The sequence below is a fragment of the Aethalodelphis obliquidens genome, unplaced genomic scaffold, assembly GCF_003676395.1.
Source record: "Aethalodelphis obliquidens isolate GAN/ISIS:26980383/991018 unplaced genomic scaffold, ASM367639v1 scaffold8, whole genome shotgun sequence".
Classification (NCBI taxonomy): domain Eukaryota; kingdom Metazoa; phylum Chordata; class Mammalia; order Artiodactyla; family Delphinidae; genus Aethalodelphis; species Aethalodelphis obliquidens.
In genome coordinates, this window is record NW_020837952.1 from 28,528,242 (window position 1) to 28,550,043 (window position 21,802).

The 21,802-nt window shown below is 34.7% G+C and overlaps 1 protein-coding gene across 3 annotated transcripts in view; it reads left to right on the forward strand.

Annotated features, from left to right (window-relative positions):
- Positions 1-21,802, forward strand: part of METTL25 (methyltransferase like 25) — a 124,507-nt gene that overhangs the window by 95,305 nt on the left and 7,400 nt on the right. The window contains exons 10-12 of one of the 3 annotated variants that reach the window (XR_003432922.1): positions 3,098-3,169; positions 5,282-5,356; positions 5,921-5,955. Coding sequence is in view for 2 of the 3 variants with exons in the window: in XM_027107115.1 (XP_026962916.1) it covers positions 5,282-5,356; positions 5,921-5,992; positions 7,537-7,629 (240 nt within the window). In the remaining variant the exon portion in view is untranslated. Of the gene's footprint in view, positions 1-3,097; positions 3,170-5,281; positions 5,357-5,920; positions 5,993-7,536; positions 7,847-21,802 lie in introns of those variants that run through there. The other 2 variants (XM_027107115.1, XM_027107116.1) reach the window with 2 other exon arrangements.

The window sequence follows — 21,802 nt, forward strand, 5'->3', positions numbered from 1 at the left end:
TCCTCCAAACTCCTGTTAATGTTGTTATTTTGACATCCTCCCATGAATCATGAATGTTCTTACATCTAGAATAGTGAATACTTTCCAGGATGTTTTCAATTTACTTTGCCCAGATCCATCAGATGAATCACTATTTATGGCCTTACAAAATGTATTTCTTAAGTAAGACTTAAAGTCAAAATTACTGCTTGATCCATGGGCTGCAGAATGGATATTGTGTTAGCAGCATAAAAATAGCATTTTAATCTCATTGTGCATCTCCATGAGAACTCTTGAGGTGCATTGCCAATGAGCAGTAATATTTTGAAAAGAATCTTTTTTTCTGAGCAGTAGGTCTCAACAATAGTCTTAAAATATTCAGTGAACCATGTTGTAAACAGATGTGCTATCATCCAGGCTTTGTTGTTCTATTTATAGAGCACAAGCAGAGTAGATTTAGCATAATTCTTAAGGGTCCTAGGATTTTTGGAATGGTAAATGAGGTCAGCTTCAACCTAATGTCACCACCTGTATTAGACCCTAACTGACAAAAGAGATTTCAGCCTATTCTTTGAAGCTTTGAAGCCAGGCATTGACTTCTCCTCTTTAGCTATGAAAGTCCTAAATGGCATCTTCTTCCAATATAAGGCAGTTTCATCTACATTGAAAATCTGTTGTTTAATGTAGCCACCTTCTTTAATTATCTTAACTAGATCTTCTGGATAACTTACTATAGCTTCTACATCAGTACTTGCTGCTTCACCTTGCACTCTTATGTTACAGAGACAGGTTCTTTCCTTAAACATCATGAACCCACCTCTGCTAGCTTCAAATTTCTTCTGCAGCTTCCTCACCTCTCCCAGCTTTCACAGAATTGAAGAAAGTTAGGGCCCTGCTCTGGATTAGACTTTGGCTTAAGGGAATGTTGTGGCTGGTTTGATCTTCTATCCAGACCACTACAACTTTCTCAGTATCAGCAATAAGACTTTTGTTTTCATATCATTCATATGTTCACTGGAGTAGCACTTTTAATTTCCTTTAAGAAGTTTTCCTTTGCATTCTCAATTTGGTACCACATCCACCTACCTTGAGTTCTAGCCAAGGGTATATCAGCAGCCTCATTCCTACCATCTACTGGTGAAAATAAGGTCAATTGCTAACCTATCTTCTGATCAGGTAGTGTGTGGGTAGAATCTCTGAACAACTATGTATCTCTCATCCAATCATACGACCCATTCCCCATGAAGTTGAAGTCTGGTCCACCTTTGTGTACCTGGACCCCCTTATATAGATCTATAAAAAGATGATTTTAATAAATAAATGGAAGAGAAGAGAAAAATCTTCCATGGAAAAGAATTCTAAATAATTTATTTGGATATTGCACCCTCACTCCTTAAGTGTGGGCTGCAAGTTGTGACTTTCTTCCAAAGCATACAACGTGGAAAGGGGAAAAGGAGGAACATTACAGTGAAGAAACCTGACAAATACTATCTCAGCCAAGTACTCAAGGTCAATATCTACAGTGATAAATCATATGGATAGTATGTACCCTTCATATGATGTGAGGAATATCATACTTAATTCTGTAGTCTTCCTCTCAAAGCCCATAGCCCCAGTCTAATTATGAGGAAAACATCTGACAAATCCCAGTGAAGGAACATCCTACACAATGCTTGACTGGTACTCCTCAATACTGTCAAGGTCATCAAAACCAAGGCAAGTCTTGTGAGTCAACTATACTCCAATAAAAAGAAAAAAGAAAAAAAATAAAAGGCGAGTCTGAAAAACTGTCACAACCAATAGGACTAGATACAATGTAATAAACTGGATGGGATCCTGGAACTGAAAAAGGACATTAGGTAAAAAGTGAGAAAATCCGAATGAAATGTAAACTTTAGCTAATAGTAATATATCATTATTGGTTCATTTACTATAACAAATAACTGTATTGTAAAGTGTTAATAATAGGGGAAACTGGATATAGGGTATATCTAAACTCTGTTATCTTCAAAATATCTTTAAATCTGAAACTTCTAAATTATGTTTATTTTTTAAAAATAATGTGAGCAAAGCTAATGTTTATTGAACCTTTGCTTTGTGCCAAACATTGTGCTAAAAGCTTTGTTTATGTTATCTCACTGAATGCTAAGGATGACTTTATGAAATGAATAGTTATCCTCATTTTATAGGTAAGGAAATTGAGACATAGGTTAAGTGGATTTCTTAAAGCTCAAATCTAGGAAATTGGGGAGGAAGGATTCCAATGCAGTCTGTCTAACTGTAGAGCCAATGCTCCTTTTTGTCATATCCATATAACTTATTAACAGACATTGAGCTCAAGAAGAATGCTTAGCATTTTTCTACAACTAGTATTCATCAGACAAATAAGCCTACAAGGAAGAATAAAGAGAAAACTCTGTGCTTGCCAGCAGACAAAATAAATGTACTTCTAAAGCAGATTGAAGAATTGAGGTTTGAAATAAAGGCAGAAGAAACTCAAGGAATGATGAATCTACTGAAGCATTTAAAGAAGAGATGCTTATATCCAGAACTTTGATTTTTGAAACTTTTGCAGACAGGATGAAGTTGATCAAGCATTTGAAGTGTGTTGAATCATAGGACATATGCTAACACAGGGGTCCCCAACCCTCGGGCTGAGGACCGGTATAGGTCTGTAGCCTGTTAGGAACTGGGCCGCACAGCAGGAGGTGAGTGGCGGACGAGCGAGCGAAGCTTCATCTGCCACTCCCCATCGCTCCCCATCACTCACATTACCACCTAACCCATCGCTCCCATTACCGCCTGAACCATCCACCCCCCCCACCAACCCCCCTCCACATCCGTGGAAAAATTGCCTTCCCTGAAACCGGTCCCTGGTGCCAAAAATGTTGGGGACCGCAGATCTAACACATAAGCTGTATTGGAGTTAAAATGTCAAAAAAATTGTAAGAAAAGTAAGGGAGAAAACCTAAAGCTCCTCAATATGACTGCTCCTTCACTGTCTCTCACCCAGTTTCTCTTTAGGACTGGATATCTCCCTGAACCTAAATGACAGCTCACTGAGCTAAGGCCCTGTTATACAGCTCAACTAATATTAATCCCTTTTTCTCGAGTCTAGGAGATGGGCAGCAGGGAGCAATGGAATTCATGACCAAAACTCCCAACTGCCATTCAATGTGCACTTCATCTTGTAAGTTTCCATGTATGTCCTTGCCTAAGTATGATCTACACTCAGGCACTTCCTCAATTCTGATGCCTCCTTTATCTCTAGGATGCTTGCCCTATCTTGGCTCTTACTGGATTTAACACCCAATAATGTCATCTGTAAAATAAGACCATGAATATACATATGTTACAAATTGATATTAGAATTAAAAAACAGTGTCTTCATAAAACTTCCATAGATTCTCTGATCTAATCTTATGAGATACATATTAATATAATTATATCCACCAAACTTTTGGTGTAAGAACAAGGCCATTTATTTTGTTTTGTTTTTTGCACACAGCTTTGCATATAGTTTTACTAGTTGGATTTCTACCTTAACGTCTGTCCATCAAACATACCTGTAATGCATAGTTTACAGTATCCAGCTTTGGATTACTCAAAGTAAAGCAAAAGACTTCCACTTTTTTTTTTTAATAGAAAAGTAAAGGTGATGTTCTCACCTTTTCTCTTCAAAATTACACAAAAGCAACAAATAAAAAGAGAAATAGAAACACAAACTCCTTTTTGACAAAATCAAAAAGCATATTAAATCTCAAACCATGTACATTATGAAGTACAGTGAAGGTAAAGAAGGATGCAGAAAGATGCCAAGAGGAATTGCCCAGGTTACAGATCACCAACAAAACCAACAATATAGTTCTTTAAAGTAGCATATCCTGAGGAACAAAATCAACAATTCCTAGTTTGGAGCAAATGCAGTTGATGACCAGGGTGGTGCTTCTCGGTTTGACATAAAGGGGAGACAGAATATTGGAGAACCCAAGGAGTCACATTGAAAAACCATGTTTGTAGGAAGCAGTATGCTGATGAGGCAGGATTGAAAAAAGATTGTGAGTTCTGAGTTGTCCTGTAACTGCTGATCTCACATGACAGGACAGAAGTGAAGACTAAAGGCTATAATTCGAACACATACACAATTTTTTTGAGATGAGAGTTTTTGCTGGCTTGAAGTGCAGACCTAGATCTAGTCCAATATACTCTACTGCAAAAATTTGGTCCAGGAGGTACTCATTTGATTCAAAGATGGGCAAAATTTTAAAAAGGGTTGGAGAGAAGGCCATAATCTGCTTGGGTTTTATACCAAAGGGGAGATCTTTTCTGGAAAGCTACACTAGAAATTGGATGAGACGAAGCTTTACTTGTCACTGTTACCTACCCTTTTGTATTTTTTGAACTCAAAAGAAATTTCATGTAATAGAAAAAGAATAGGGGCTTTGAAAAAATATTTAGATATTTTCAAGGAAATCTGAATACAAATCCTTTCAGATTTTAGACTCTCTTTATTCAGTCTTTCATTTGTTTTGACCACATATAATTTGAGAGCAATTCCTTCTGGTGACGTTCCTTTATCAGGCCTTTCACAGAGGCATTCAACTTATAGAGAAACAACTTTGCCTTTTGTATTTGTATCTCATTGGTTTTGTAATATTTATTCATGTCATATTATAATATAACTGGAATAACAAGTGTAAGAACAAATACAATTAATTCAGTAGGCATAAAGCTCAACTGGTGGGAACAGAAACATGTAAATGATCTAGAAAGTGGCCTACTAACCACAAAGGTTCAGTGTACTATGGGTGTCCTATGTTTTAGAGAAAAAAACAGCAATGCTTGTTGATGGATTTGTTAAGTGGATGTTAGAAGAAATTACCTTAAATATGAATATGTGTCCTCACTGTATTCCTTTTGCCTTTGAGTTATTCTTTAGGATATATAGTTTTAGATATATTGTTTAAATTTTAATTTTGTTCAAGAATTGTTTATTGAGCTCCTACCTACTGTGCACCCCAAGCATAGAAACAAGTGAAAGTAAGTATTTCATCACTACTTGTTGAAATCAAACAAAGTTAATAGGCTGTTATTGGTGATTTTACTTAGGATATACTGAATAACCTATATTGGTACAGAAGAGAATTTAGTTATATTGACTTGTTTCATGGATATCCTTAGAGCTCTTCAGATACCTAAGGTTGTTTTAAATTGTTATGTTTGTTTTACTTCAGGGTATGTTTGATTAGAAAAAAATATTTTTAACTGTTATTAAATTTATTATTGTTATTTTATCTTGAAGCTGCCAGAAAGAATTATAATGGACTACTATGAGAAGTACAAGCCTAGAATGAATGAGCTGGAGGCTTTTAATATGGTAAATCTCAGAATTAAACATACTAAATTGAATATGTTGCTAGACTTGAGTAGGCTCCTATTAAATTTTTTTATGGGGCCAACCAATCTGTGTTGTTTTTCTCTTAATGTAGAAAAACTGTTTTGGATCATTTCCTATTTTAGAACTATATTAGGTGTCAGTAATGTAATAAAGAGAACACATGGTAGATTTCTCTTAAAGTGTATTATAAATGCATGGAAAGAAGTTTTAGAGTTCTTTGAACACATATTGGTCTCAATGCAGTTATTTCACAAGCATTCCTTTTAATGAATTTCATTCTTAGTACCCCTTTAAAAGCTTTCTATCACATATGTATGATTGCTTTTGGATTCTATCCCAAAGTCACTCAAAGGACATTCTTTTCCCTTTACTATTAAAGAAAAACTTTTGATCTCTGAAGTATTTATTTTCTGAAGATGTACGATGAGTATTGGAGATTTGGCCTTATATGAGTTTCTGTAGATACATTTTCTTAAACAAGTGTTAAGCTAGTATTTTTGTTTGTTTTAAAGTACCACTGTCCTATCTTATACTTTCTTTTAGTTGAAAGTTGTTCTGGCTCCTTGCATAGAGACATTGATTCTTCTGGATCGGCTTTGCTACCTGAAAGAGCAGGTAAATTATGTTAATTTTAAATGCATAACAAATATATTTATTAAACCCAGTAATATGGATCTGCTTATAACTAGGATAACATTCTTTCACATAAAACTAGTAAGATAATTTTTCTCATTATATTTTCCAATTCTAAATATTCTTTCCATCTCTTTTGAAACAAAAACATATGTACAACAGATGTTTCCAGCAAAGCTACTATAATAAAGTTTACATTCTTTTAATTTTATGGTAATTACTATACAGTAGACGATGCACACAAACCATCATATATGACATATAGTATAGCTAAAATTAATAAAGGCAAGATGTAAAGATACCATTTTTATGCTTCATTTTATAAGAATCACCTTTTAATTCACTTTTGAATTTTTGGACATATGCACTCTGCAGTTTAGAAATTTCCTTCTCATCAGTGATAATTGCTTCTGTTTTTTTCACAGTCTTATTTGTTTTATCTTTGTTGAATGACCAAAAAATATGATTTTTTGTTATCTTTGGGGAAAATGTGTTTTTCAGATTCTACTCTATGATCAAAATAATGTTTTTGAGCTCTTTAAAATTAAGCCCATTTGTGGATTCAGCCTTGTTTCCAGTATAAACTCTGTATTTTAATAATTTTGTTTTATCATATGGAGAGCTTTATTTCTTTTCAGCAAACTACTTGGAACAGATGGATTTTAATAATTGGTATTTTTATGGAGAAAGGCAATTTTTAAATATTTACATAATTATGTACTTTCCTAAGCTACTAACTAATTCAAAATCACTGGAATCTTTTGGTTCTCAACTTGTTAGTTCACAGAATCAGCCTTATTTTACTAGGTACTCATCATTTCCCTTTCAAAACAATTTCCAGTGACCTAAATAAAATAGGTAGGCAAAACAGTATGCACCAAGTTTAACAGATTGGTAACGAAGTGATAGAAATCATATAATTGTTCATTTTGTTAATATTTTAAATAATATTTTACTATTATAAAAGTAATACACACTTATGTTAGAAAATTTAAAATGAAGAATATATAAAAAATTAAAAGTAACGATTATCTCACCTTTCAGCATTAGCTATTAAATTATTGATATGTTTTTTAGAGCTTCTAATATATGTTTGTTGCATGTATATGTATGAGCATATTATTTCTACTTTAAAATTGGAATAAATTGTAAATGCAGTTTTGCATCTAATTTCTTTCATTTGTTTTATTTAGAATTTTTCCATCTCATTAAATGTACTACAGAAGCTGAATAATGTTTCATCATATAATTTATTTAAGTAATACCCAGTTGTCTCTAGCCACTTCCAGTTTTTCACAGTTGCAGCAAGGAGTAGCCTTGTGGTTCACTCTCTATGCATATCTTTATTTCCTCAACATAAATTCCCGAAGGTGAATTTCTAAGTGTTAATTTTATTCAACAAAGAATAATTTTCTTTTATATAGTTTGTTTTTCATGTAGTTTTTATATTCCAGTATGTAGTCTAACATCTCTCATTTTTATCTTCAACAAGTAGTTGCCTATTTAAATCACTTACCAATTTGCAGGATGATATTGCGTGGTCTGCACTCGTGAAGTTGTTTGATCCTGTGAAATCTCCCAGATGTTATGCCATTATTGCACTGAAGAAGCAGCAGTGATTTCAATTGAAGCAAGGTATTAGATGTATCTGTTTGTGGAATCAATTGCTAATTTTGCTTTTCTAAACATTAATGCCATGTTACATAAATATTTGAAAAAATTGCTATATATTTTAAATAGGCAATAAAACAATAGCTAACAACAGAATGCCTTAATCCATTTTCCATTGTCAAAACATACATTAATTTTAAAAAAATCAAGAACTCATGAAAATATTATAAAAGGATTTGACCTACATTTCTGAGTTAGTACGTCTATAGGACATTGTAATCTGAGCCTTGTTTCCTGTTCAGTATTTGAGACCCTTGCTATTTGCTGCATATCACATTTTGACTTTTTACCAACTTAAAATCAGATGAAAGGTGTAGGTATAGATACAGTAAAACTAGCTGGTCCTGAAGATCATTAGCATTTTCTTTCACATTTTGGAAGGATTTTTCATGTTATCAGGAGAGAAAAAGTCACGCTTAAATAAATACCCAGGAAGCAGGCCAGACATAAAAAGTGCTTAATATAAAGCATATTTTATACTGTGTTTTAATCTAAATTACATAAGGAAATATTCTGTGTCCTTAAAGGAATATGTGTCTTATAATTGGGATATTCACTTTAAGGATTCTTGGGGCTATTTATCTTACTAAAATAAAGGATGGGTTGTCACTTTATGAATCATCTGGTACTCTGTAAAAAACCAATCTAGGAGAAGCAGGAGTGAATAAGAAAAGACCCACACTCTGCCCAGTATGGTACAGAGTCCTTTCATTAGCAGAAAACTTGAGGTTTCTAATACACACAGAAGAGATGGACAACTGGGAAAAAGCTTCCTTGATTCTCAGCTAGAGACTGCATAAAATTCTCCCAGAAGAAGAAGTAACTGCTTTCTTAAATTTTAGAGTCTATTCACAGATGAGAATAATTTTTTGCTTTGGGTTGTGATACTGAGTTTGTAGCCAGTATATGTGTGAATGATCAGGTGCTTTGTATACCTAGTACAACACTGGGAAAATTAGCCATTTTTTAAGTTTTTTATGCTGAAAACTTTAAACATATCCAGAAGTGGAGAGTAGAGTATAATAAATCCCCATGTACTCATCACAAACTTCAGTAATTATAAACATTTTACCAATCTCGTTTCATCAGGACACACATGAAAGTGCACACAGACACACATTTGCCACCCATACTCACCTTCCCTGGAGAATTTTAAAGTAAATCTCAAGCAATTTGTTATTTCACATAAATACGTAAATATATATTTCTAAGTTAAGGATTTCTTTCCATAATAATCTATTACTTACCCTCATTCACATTTCCGTGATTAGCTCAAAATGTCTTTTATATCAGAATCAAAACAGGGTTCACACATTTGCATTTGGTTGATGCGTCTCTTTAGGTTGCTTATTTTATTCTATTTTATTTCCTTATATTGTTTGCTATATGAGTATCTAACTCAGGAGCAGAAAACCGTTCCAAGCCTACCTTCTTTCCTTTCATAATTTTAACTTCTATGTAAAATTTTAAACTTTTTTTCTGATGCCCAAATATTTATATAACATTCATTTCTCCTTATAATAAAGAAAAAAAAAGAACCTTATATAGGTAAAGCTCTACTTATATGGGTAAAGAGAAGTGAATTACAAATGTTTTAATACCAAGGAAAGTATGTAGTAACTTCCTAGTGTTTCAAAACATTGTCAGAAATTGCATTTACCAATTAGAGCTTTCCATTTTGTATTAATCAGAGACAAATGTGAGATTCCAGCATCTAATCAACATGAGATGATCTGTACAGTCACACTGAGATGATAACATTTCAGCAGAAAGCAAAGAAATACAATATTTTGGTAGGACTTTATACACGTGAATCCCTGTTGCACTGTTTGTAGACTCATCTCATAAAAACCGCTCTTTGAGAACTCGTTTACAAGTTGAATGAAAGAGTGGTGCATTAGCAGGAGCACCAATTCTGACAATTACCTTCTGGGTGAGTTAAAGCAAGACTCTTAATATCTCAGAGCCTCATTTGTAAAGTAGGGTTTATTTAATATTTATTTTATAAACATTTATTGAATGCCTACCATGTGTCAGAGATTATGCTAGGTAGGCACTGGCAGTATGGAGGCAAACAAGACATGTCCCTGTCCTCAGAGTTCAGTGAAGAAGACAATAAAATTACTAATTACAGTAATTAGAACTATAATTACTGAACAGGGCTGAGAGGATCAGGGCATAGGATTCTTTAGAGTATCTTCAAATCAATAGACTTAGGGGGAAGAAGGACTCAGTAATATTAGTACCGTAGTTGAGATTCATGTGACTTAAGTTGTTTTGTGTCCTTGCCTGAGTCACTTAACTATTCGGTGTGCCTCAGTTTTCTCATCTGTAAAAAATAATGTAAGAATAGAATTTACTCATAAGGTTATTAAGAGGATTAACGGACTAAATATATGTTATTCAACTCCCCCAAAATATCTCCAGCCACCCTGTTAATCAAGCAAAACTAAATTTATTAGAATTCTCTTCAGCAATAGAGGACTTCCCCTTGACAGTCTTGACTGTCTCTGAAGGAGGAAGTCAGGAAAGGATATTTATAAGATTTGGAAGTCTGGGCTCAAGGAGCTTAAGGCAGCTTTTTTAAGGTGGAGAACAGACTGGGATTGGGGAAATTTCATGACGTAAGTTTTATGGTTAGTATCTATAGCAAGGTGAGCGTCTTGAACCGAGTCTTGATAAGTAAACTGTTGCTTGATAAGTGAACTCTCTGCCAAGGAAAGCAGATTGTTTGTCTGAGATAAATTAATATATGGGAATTTCCTGAAACAAACAATGAAGTTATTTATTGGTTTACAGTCTTATCTTTCCTGGGGAAAGTTTTCTTGCAAAAAACAAATAAATCATGTTGAAACAGGTGGTCTCAGTTCTTAGACCCCATAGCTCTGTCACATTGATGCAGACGGTTGCGGTTCTCCATGTAAAGTACTTAATTCCTGGCACATAATGCATAATATAAAAGCAATAGTTGTGTTTTTTAAATGTCCTAGAGGGAGAGAAATGGAAACTTATTTATAAGTTATGACATTGATTTTGTAGGGAAAAAAATATGTTCTAGATTCTAATCAGACAACTTACAAATGGATTTTTAGTGTCCCCATTCAAAATTTGAGGAATTGTCCACATTTAAAAGTGGATTTGATTACTGGATGAAGAACATTACTTTATGCTCAGTAGTATGTTTCACAGCAATTTTGCTTGCTGACATAATCTGTCATTTTAAGATTAATATTCATTTTTAGATTAATTTGTAACAGTGATTGCTCTGTATCTATAGGTATAAATGCTGAGACTTATGCAAAAGACCTCCCACACTACATGTATCTGTTGATTGTTCTTTAATTGGCGTTTCTAGCTACTGTGCATAATAATAATTATTATTATTACCCTCTTTAACATGCATAGTTATTCCAAAGTCTTTGTCATGAGGCATGAGGTTTCTTTTTTTCCTGGATGGCTATGAGCTAAATTGACTGCGTTTTTTTAATACATGTTTGTTTGTTTGTTTTAATTGAGATATAGTTGGTTTACATATTATATAAGTTTCAAGTGTACAACATAGTGATTCACAATTTTTAGAGGTTATACTCCATTTATAGTTTTTATAAAATATTGTCTATATTTCTTGTGCTGTATATCCTTGTAGCTTATCTATTTTATACATAGTAGTTTGTACCTCTTAATCCCCTACCCCTATCCTGCTCCTCCTTCCTTCCCTCTCCCCACTCACAACCATTAGCTTGTTTTCTATATCTGTGAGTCTGTTTCTTTTTTGTTATTCTAAACAAAATATAAACTAGTGAACAAATATTCACTAGTTTGTTTCATTTTTTAGATTCTACATATAAGTGATAACATATAGTATATGTCTTTCTCTGTCTGACTTATTTCACTAAGCATAATACCCACCAAGTCTATCCATTTTGTTGCAAATGGCAAAATGTCATTCTTTTTGACGGTTGAGTAGTATTCCATTCCATATATATGTGTGTGTGTGTATACACATATATGTATATGAATAGTACATATATAAATAAATATATGAAATTTCCATATGCTCTATTTTTTTCCTTCCAGTTTCATTGAGATATAACTGACATACAGTACTGTTTAAGGTGTACAGCGTAATGATTTGACTTACATACATCATGAAATGTTTATCACAATAAGTTTAGTGAACATCCATCACCTCATGTAGATACAAAATTAAAGAAAGAAAAAAACACTTTCCTCATGATAAGAACTTTCAAGATTTACTCTCTTAAAAACTTTCATATATAACATATAGCAATGTTAATTATATTTACGTTGTGCACTATGTTCCCTGTTACTTATTTATCTTATAACTGGGAGTTTGTACCTTTTGACTGCCTTCATCCAATTCCCCCTCACCCCACCCCCTCCTCTTGTAACCACAAACCTGATCTCTTTTTCCATGAGTTTGTTTGTTTTTATTTGTTTTTAAAGTATAATTTACCTACAGTTAACACTATGTTAGTTCCTGTTACACAACATAGTGATTTGATATTTCTGTACATTTCAAGATGATCACCATGATGGCTCCAGTTATTATCTGTCACCATACAAGATAATGCACAGTTATTTTTTTAATTGAAGTATAGTTGATGTACAATGTTGTGTTAATTTCTGCTATACAGCAAAGCGATTCAGTCATATATATATATATATTTCTTTTTTTATCAATATATTCTCTTCCATCATGGTTTATCACATGATATTGAATATAGTTCCCTGTGCTATACAGTAGGACCTTGTTGTTTATCCATTCTATATATAATAGTTTGCATCTGCTAACCCCAAACTCCCAGTTCATCCCTTCCCCACCCCCCCACCCTTGCCAACCACACTGTACATTTCATACCCATGACTCTTTTGTTTTGCAGCTGGAATTTTGTACCTCTTAATCTCCCTCACCTATTTCTCTCCCTCCTTGTCCCTGACCCACTCCCCTCTGGCAACCACCTGTTTGTTGTCTGTATCTATGAGTCTGTTTCTGTCTAGTTATGCTTATTCATTTGTTTTGCTTTTTAGATTCCACATATAAGTGAAATCATTCAGTATTTGTCTTTCTCTGTCTGACTTACTTCACTTAACATAATATCCGCCAAGTCTATCCATGTTGTTGCAAATGGGAAAATTGTGTTATTTTTTTATGGCTGAGTAATATTCCATTGTGTGTGTGTGTCACATCTTTCCATTCATCTCATTCATCTACTGAGGAGCACTTAGGTTGCTTCCATATCTTGTATATCTTGGCTATTGTAAATAATGCTGCAGTGAACACAGGGGTGCATTTATCTTTTCAAATTAGTGTTTTTGTTTTCTTCAGATAAATACCCAAGAGTAGAATTGCTTTATCATATGAAGTTCTATTTTTAGTTTTTTAAGGAATGTCCATCTGTTCTCCATAGTGGCTGTGCCAATTTACATCCCCACCAACAGTGCACGAGGGTTCCCATTCCTCCACACCCTCTCCAGCATTTGTTGTGTTCTTTTTGTTGATAGCCATTTCTGACAGGTGTGAGGTGATATCTCATTATGGTTTTGATTTGCATTTCCTTGCTCATTGGTGATGTTGAGCATCTTTTCGTGTGCCTTTTGACCATCTGTATGCCTTCTTTGGAAAAATGTCTATTCAGATCCTCTGCTCGTTTTTGATTGGGTTGTTGGGGGTTTTTTTGATGTTGAGTTGTATGAGTTCTTTGTATATTTTGGATATTAACCCCTTATTAGATGTATCATTTGCATATATCTTCTCCCATTCAGTAGGTAACCTTTTCATTTTGTTGTTAGTTTCCTTTGCTGTGCAAAAGCCTTTCCATTTGATGTAGTCCCATTTGTCTATTTTTGCTTTTTTTTTTGTTTCCTTTGCCCAAGGAGACATATCCATGAATTATTGCTAAGATCAGTGTCAAAGAGCTTACTTCCTATGTTTTCTTCTAGAAGTGTTATGGTTTCAGGTTTTACATTTAAGTCTTTAATCCATTTTGAATTTATTTTTGTGCATGGTTTGAGAGAGTAGTCCCCTTTGATTCTTTTGCATATAACTGTCCAGTTTTCCCAACACTGTTTGTTGAAGAGACTGCCTTTTCCTCATTGTATATTCTTGCCTCCTTTGTTGGAGATTAATTACCCATAAAAGTGTGGGTTCATTTCTGGACTGTCTATTCTGTTCCACTGATCTGTGTGTCTGTTTTTGTGCCAGCACCATACTGTTTTGATTACTGTAGCTTTGTAGTATTTGGAATCAGGGAGCATGATACCCCCAGCTTTGTTGTTCTTTCTTGAGACTGTTTTGGCTTTTCAGGGACTTTTGTGTTTTCATACAAATTTTAGAATTATTTGTCCAAGTTCTGTGAAAAATGCCATTGGTATTTTGATAAGGTCCCATATGCTTTAAATTTAAGAATTATACATCTAAATACCTTTCGAGTCAAAGAAGAAAGTGGAAATCAGAAAATATTTTGAATAATAATGAAAATAATTGAATTGAATTATAATTTTTCATTACAGATCATTGTAATTTTCATTACAAATTAGACATCAAAACTTGTAAGATGAGCTAAACCATGATATAAGGAAATATTAGCTGTGAACACGTAATAGCAAAGAAAAAGACCGAAAATCAAAAGATTAGTAGTTAGTGGAAGGAAAACACACAGAGAGATAATTAACACCTCTAAAAGTTGGTTCTTAGATAACTAATGAAATTGACACAACTCTGAAAGAGTAATCATTTAAAAAAAAATAAAACAGTTAAATAACTAAGGAATATAAAAGGGAACATCACTATAGATCCTACAAAAATTAGAACGGTAATAAGAATATTATGAACAGCTTTATACTGATAAATTTGAACATTTGTGTAAAAAGGAAATTTTTCTCAAAGAAATGCAATATGCTAAAATTGCCGAAAGAAGAAAAATAAAACATAAATAATCATATAACTGTTATATTGAATCTGTAATTAATCCTCTATTAATTTCCTACATCTCAATAAAAGTACTTTGTGGATGTTAAATGTAATTCAGTTACCTACTATCTTGTTAGTTCGCAACTATGCGACTATAACACTTAAGGTTGGGGAGAAAGATTTAAAAGCTGTTGATAGTTCCTAATCTTCAGGAGTTCATAATCTAGTCATTGAGACACATATGAGAGGCATATGGAAGAGTTAAGCGTTAGATAATGACATTTGGGAGGAGAAGAAGAAAGTGTCTACATAAACACACAATGCTTTACCATGAACTATGTCCTAGATTGTTGACTTCTGTCCCATTCTTCCCCTTAATTATAGTTTCCTTTGGGTTATTTCTAAATGTGGTCAGTAGAATGGCTTGTTTTCGTGGAGGAGAGGACTGTTTAAGAAATAATCTGTTATGTGCTCTGGTTAACGTGTGACCAAAGGAACTGAAAGTCTCCAGACCTTCCCAGATGATTTGTACTTGGCCAGTGATACTACTGGCTACATGTATGGGAATTTATTAGTTGATGTATTTATCTCAGTGGATTTCCTCATTAAGTTTGCAGATGTTTTTTCAATGAAAGACCTTTTTTTTTTAATTGTACTGTTTTTATCAGAATTTTCCAATGAACAATCCAGAATAAGAGAGTTAACACATTTCAGCACAGAACAGAGTAGCGTGTATTTAAAATTCATGGGAGGAAAAGCCTTTAATTTGTACTCAGACAGTTATGATTGAACATGTTGGATTTTAGAAAAATAGAGGCAGTATGGAAATTCCAACCTGAAATTCAACACATTGCTTTCCATTTAGTCAACATGGGGTTTGGTGTGCATCAGTTAATCATGTTGAACTAAATGCACATGTATTCAGAGTTAGCTGCCCTCTCAGGAAAGAATCCACTCTTCTAATACTGCCACAACTCTTTTAAGAAAATTAGTTGATGGTGGTTTTCCATCGAGTAAACTATACTCAAATAATGTGTTTCAAGGAAAGATAAAACAATTCCAGATCCATTTGATTATGACAACAGACATCTCTGGTGCTCTGGTGACTTCAGACTATTTCCAATTTTAGTAGACAATATAACTGTGCAGGTAAAGCTCTGTGAATAAAGGCATAAGGGACAGATTTTTTAATCATAAAGAAAAAATGTTAGTGCTCTATTTCCACTTTAATCCAAAAGGAAAGGAACTAAAAATAAAATTGAAGGCAAAGGAGAGGGTTCACTTTTAATGTATAGGATGTTGACCATCTTTTTATGTATGTAAACAATGCCTTTAAAGGCTCCACATTTACATTCATGTCACCAGCTTATACTATGTTTGGGAAGTCATCCCTTCACAGCAGGTTTTACTGTACTGAAGAGTGATATTTAGTAGTTTTGAGGATCGGCATTTACAGTGTAAGAACTGAAAGCTTTTGCAAGGTAAATGATTTTCTTGGATAACTTTTCTCTAATTAATAGCAAATACTGTCCGTTTCTCTTGAAAATAAACAGATCTGAATTTTTAAAAGTATGCTTCATATTTTAGATCTGTAGCGCAGTTTTTTTTTTTTTGTTTTTGTTTTTGTTTTGCGGTACGCGGGCTTCTCACTGTTGTGGTCTCTCCCATTGCAGAGCACAGGCTCTGGATGCGCAGGCTCAGCGGCCATGGCTCACGGGCCTAGCCGCTCTGCGGCATGTGGGATCTTCCCGGACCGTGGCACGAACCCGTGACCCCTGCATCGGCAGGTGGACTCTCAACCACTGCGCCACCAGGGAAGCCCTCTAGCGCAGTTTTAATATACGCTTTTGTTAATGAGATTCTTGGTAATGTGTTTTCATTCTAATAAATTGGTTGCAGATGCTTAGAGAAGAAAGGATTTCATTAAAATTGCTGCTGTTAATAGCATACCTCCTACCTTTAAGATTAATGAAACAATAGTAAATTCAACCAATATCTCCTTACTGTTCTATTATTATGAAAATTAAAACTTTATATCTCTTGGAGCTTTTTTTAGTTAATAAATAAAGCAGTGTTACAGAGCTTCTGAAGGTCATAGTAGCCTGGTGGAGTTACATCAAATACACATTTAATTTATGTCTTGATTTTTAGATTCTAAACTGTCTACAAGATGCAAATGCATAAGAAGGGTAGGATAGCTGTTTGTCAGGGCCAAAATAGAAATGCCATCTAGGAAACAGAAGACGAAATCTCTCTGACTTTTCCAGAAACAGAGTATATGTGTTTCTGATCAAGTAAGACATATAAAGTCCAACAAAACTTTATTGAACATCTATAAACTGGTGTTTTCACACTTAACCTCAATTCTCAGAACAACAAATTAATTCAATAGCGTGTATTAGGGATATAGATTGTTAGTATCAAAACAGTAATATACACCCAAGGAGCAAGCAGTAATACTTGAGAACAGTTCACCCATTTTTCATTCACTCTAGGGTTTAATTATTATCTTGAAAGCATAATGATTTCAGTGCCCAGTGTCTGCTTACAGACTTCCTTTTTGTTCTTTCCTTTTGTCTAACCCTGTGATCTCCAGACTTTGGTGGGCCAAAGAATTAAGGTGTATAGTACTATATTCAAAACTAAACAAATAACCATGTAAATGTATTTTCTATAAAAATCTGTTACAGGAAACACATTTAAGAGATCTTTCAGCTCACTGTCATAGACTTAAGAAAAAAAGATTCAATGATAAGAATCCCATTGACATTCCAAATAATGTATTTTGTTTTTACTACTTTGGATAATAGATTCATACTTGGCTTTTATTGTCTTGTAAGTATATGCTAAGTTAAAATCAGAACTTTGCAATTTAAAGTTAAAAGTGGCAGCCCGAGGCCACTTTTGAAAGAATTGAACACCAATGATAGTGGTTAGTTTGTTTTGTTTTGTTTTTATATCTTTATTGGAGTATAATTGCTTTACAATGTTGTGTTAGTTTCTGCTGTACAACAAAGTGAATCAGCTATATGTATACATATATCCCCATATCCCCTCCCTCTTGCGTCTCCCTCCCACCCTCCCTATCCCACTCGTCTAGGTGGTCACAAAGCACCGAGCTGATCTCCCTGTGCTATGCAGCAGCTTCCCACTAGCCATCCATTTTACATTTGGTAGTGCATACATGTCAATGCTACTCTCTCACTTCGTCCCAGCTTCCCCTTCCCCACCCCGTGTCCTCAAGTCCATTCTCTATGCCTGTGTATGTATTCCTGCCCTGACACTAGGTTCATCAGTACCGTTTTTTTAGATTCCATATATGTGTGTTAGCATCTGGTATTTGTTTTTCTCTTTCTGATTTACTTTACTCTGTATGACAGACTCTAGTCTAGGTCCATCCACCTCATTACAAATAACTCAATTTCGTTCCTTTTTATGGCTGAGTAATATTCCATTGTATATATATGCTATTGTATATATATGCCAGATAGTGCTTAGTTTTAACTTACTTGGGAAGATCAGTGAAAACCAAGAAGCTTCCTGCCCATGATATTAATTTTAATTTTAAAATATATCTTGGGACTTCCCTGGTGGCACAGTGGTTAAGAATCCACCTGCCAATGCAGGGGACTCAGGTTCGAGCCCTGGTCCGGGAAGATCCCACATGCCGTGGAGCAACTAAGCCCGTGCGCCACAACTACTGAGCCTGCGCTCTAGAGCCCGCGAGCCACAACTACTGAAGCCCATGTGCCTAGAGCCCGTGCTCTGCAACGAAGAGAAGCCACCACAATGAGAAGCCCGCACACTGCAACAAAGAGTAGCCCCCGCTCGCTGCAACTAGACAAAGCCCACGCACAGCAATGAAGACCCAACACAGCCAAAATAAATAAATAAGTAAAATAAAAAATAAATAAAAATTTAAAATAAATCTTAAGATAATTACTAAAAATAAACCTAAAGATAATTGCCAATTATTAAATACCAACTACTTTGACATTTTATATATCATATATACAAGGGCCACCCCAGAAGAATCAGAGAGGGGGTTTTATAAAGAGGCCTGTAAATGAAATTTGAAAATTCCAAAGAGAATTGTAAAAACAGCGAACTAAATAGATGACCACACAGCATAATGTTAGGACAATGACATTCCAAAAAGCTGGTGGGCATATAGCAATGCTTAAAACTTCAACATATGAGTTATAGAGTATATTTCTTAGTTACCAGTACTGATCTTTCTGGACACCAGAGTGATAAGCTAAAATTGTAAGAAATTATTCCAGTATGTAATAACACTTCTTTTTACATTGAAGTCCACGCCAGTGGCATGCTTCCTTGTCCAAAGATTAGCTTCCAGTCGTAGAAATAATATGGGAAGCAAAGATTAAGCAGGAGATTCCCTGCATCACCTTTTTTTCCTCAAGTAAGCTGAGCTTAGAGTTGTATTACGCAAAATTGCACTCTGCAGACCAACAGCATCAGCATCACCTGAGAACTTGTTAAAAATGCAGAATCTCAGTCCCTACCCCAAACCTACTCAGTCAGAATAGGTATTTTAAGAGACCCCCAAGTGCTTAACATTTGAGAAGACAGCCTCTTTAAGGCTCCTCTGAGAGAGTTTTATGCCCAAGAACACAGAAGGCCCTGCCAGGCCCCTTAGTATCTGCTGCATTCCCAGGTTAGGGAGCATGCAAATCCCGAGGGTGCTCACTCACAGCCCTGCCCTAAATGGACCACATCTTGCCTCATGCTCGAGAGGTCTGTACCTAAGAATATTAGACCTCCCTCTCTTCAGTCACTGCCGAAGAATAAATACAAAGGAGACCAGAATTTCACAAATTCCTTCTGCCTTCAGCTGACATTTTTTAACAGGCATTACTGCAACAGGACTTGTTAATAAATTTGGGGATTGAATTGTGGGGTTTTTTGCAGCCATTTCTCACAACTGACTAAGGCTATGTCTTTTCAATATAATGTAAAAGATTTAGTTTATAAGTAAAATTTAAGAATGTGAAAATGTTCTGTATTATCTGTATATTTACCATAAAACTCTAACATATATATGAATTAGGAACAACTCTTCAAAAGGCCTTCATATCTTTTGGTAGATGCTCCACATTTTATTCCGTTTATCTTTTTTTTTCTGTTTATCTTTTTCTGTTTATCTCTGATTATGGTATCTTTCACCCATGCGATCTTTTCATATTAATAAAGATAGCAGACCAGTTGGCATTGGAATTTTCATAGAATTTATTTTAAAAATCGAGATACAGTGAATCTATTGAGGCAAACAAATCAGGTTCCTGGGCTAAACCTCAAATTGAGTTAACATACAAGCTGTCATTTTTACAAATCCATGAAAAATAAATGAGGAATTTGGCTCTCGAATAATATGATCATGCTATTTGAAACTCTTTACTTTCTCTCTTTTGGTTTAAAAAAAAAATGAAGAAAGTATAGTTAAGTTACTCACATTCCCACCACCAAGTAGTTATTTTCAGTCGGTCCAAATGCATTTATTGTTTATATCTGCCTTAACAATCAACATACCATTTATATTCTGCCTCTTTTACTTAATATTATGTAAGAAACATTTCCCCATAATTCTATACTGCCTTCATCGTGATCATTTTTAATGACTTAAGAGTCCATCCTAATGACATATACTCTATTTACCCATTATTTTATTGTTGGACCTTCCAACCTCTTGCTATTGTTCCTAAGACTGTTGTGAATACATTTGAGCATATGACATTCTCTTCTTCAATCATTTACACTGTATGACTACATTCCCAGAAGGATAATTACTAGTTAAAGGTTGATAATACTATTAAGTGTATTATACACATTAACTATTTAGGAACTCTGCTTTTTTCAATCCAGGGCCAAATTTGGATTTAGTTCTTTTCATAAAAGCTGCCAGCTTGGGAAATCATTGATGGTTAAACATAGAATCCACAGACAGCTTCAATAACAATGAACTGCAAACCCTGAATAGGCTCCTGCCTAGATATTTGTACATAAAATATAAGGAAACATAGGCAAGCAATCTACTAATGACTAGACAGAAATCAGTTCAGATAACTGAGGTCTACATAAGTGTGCCAATAAATTAAATTCAAAGATACCCTCCAAAACTGCACAAATGACCATTCACCAAATATAAGAATAAATACAGGGCTTCCCTGGTGGCGCAGTGGTTGAGAGTCCGCCTGCCGATGCAGGGGACACAGGTTCGTGCCCCGGTCCGGGAAGATCCCACATGCCGCGGAGCGGCTGAGCCCGTGAGCTATGGTCGCTGAGTCTGTGCCTCCGGAGCCTGTGCTCCACAATGGGAGAGGCCACAACAGTGAGAGGCCCGTGTACCGCAAAAAAAAAAAAAAAAAGAAAAGAATAAATACAAAGAACTTTTCTATGTGCCCCATTTGATTATTTAAAAAATAATAATAACCTACAATTTAATCTTTCTTGTAACCTCTGTTTTTGTCTTCCCCAAAGAATCCACCTCCAGTCTAGTAAATGCTAAAAGCACATAGTTTAACTGAAATTATGAGCAGCCACAGAAGGCCAATTTAAACAGATGTCATAATCAAAACAAATTTTACCCCACTTACATGTATTAGTTAATAGATGTCAAAATGGCCAGCTTGACAGGAAGAGAAGAAGGAGCCACTTCAGTTACAGATTTCATGAAACCCCCCAAGTAGTTCCTCTTATATGCAGTCCAAAGGTGTTGCATAAGCCCCTTTCTGGCACGTAGGGATACATCATCAATTTCTTTGACAGTTTTGGAAGTCTACTATTCAAATTGCTCTTTCACCATTGCAGCCTCCATGGAAGCTTCCAATATGTTAACATAATTCCAGATTCACTGTTCTCAAGTGTGTTGGCATCTGAGAGCTCTCTGAAGGAGTCTCCTTGAGTAGCCAGATCTGTTTTTAAAATTTTAGAGGTTACTCCAACTTTATATTTCTCTTATATACCTACGTACCATTATACAGAGTGTCCTTGGCAACTACTCAAATTTTAAAAGGTTTTTTAAACTCCAAATGACATGATGGATTATAATAATAATGCCAACTAAATATTTATTGAGTGCCTACTCTATGCTAGGTGCTGTTCTAAGCACTTTGTATTTATTAACTTACTTTATAATCTTTATAGCAATCCTAAGAGGAAGGGACTGT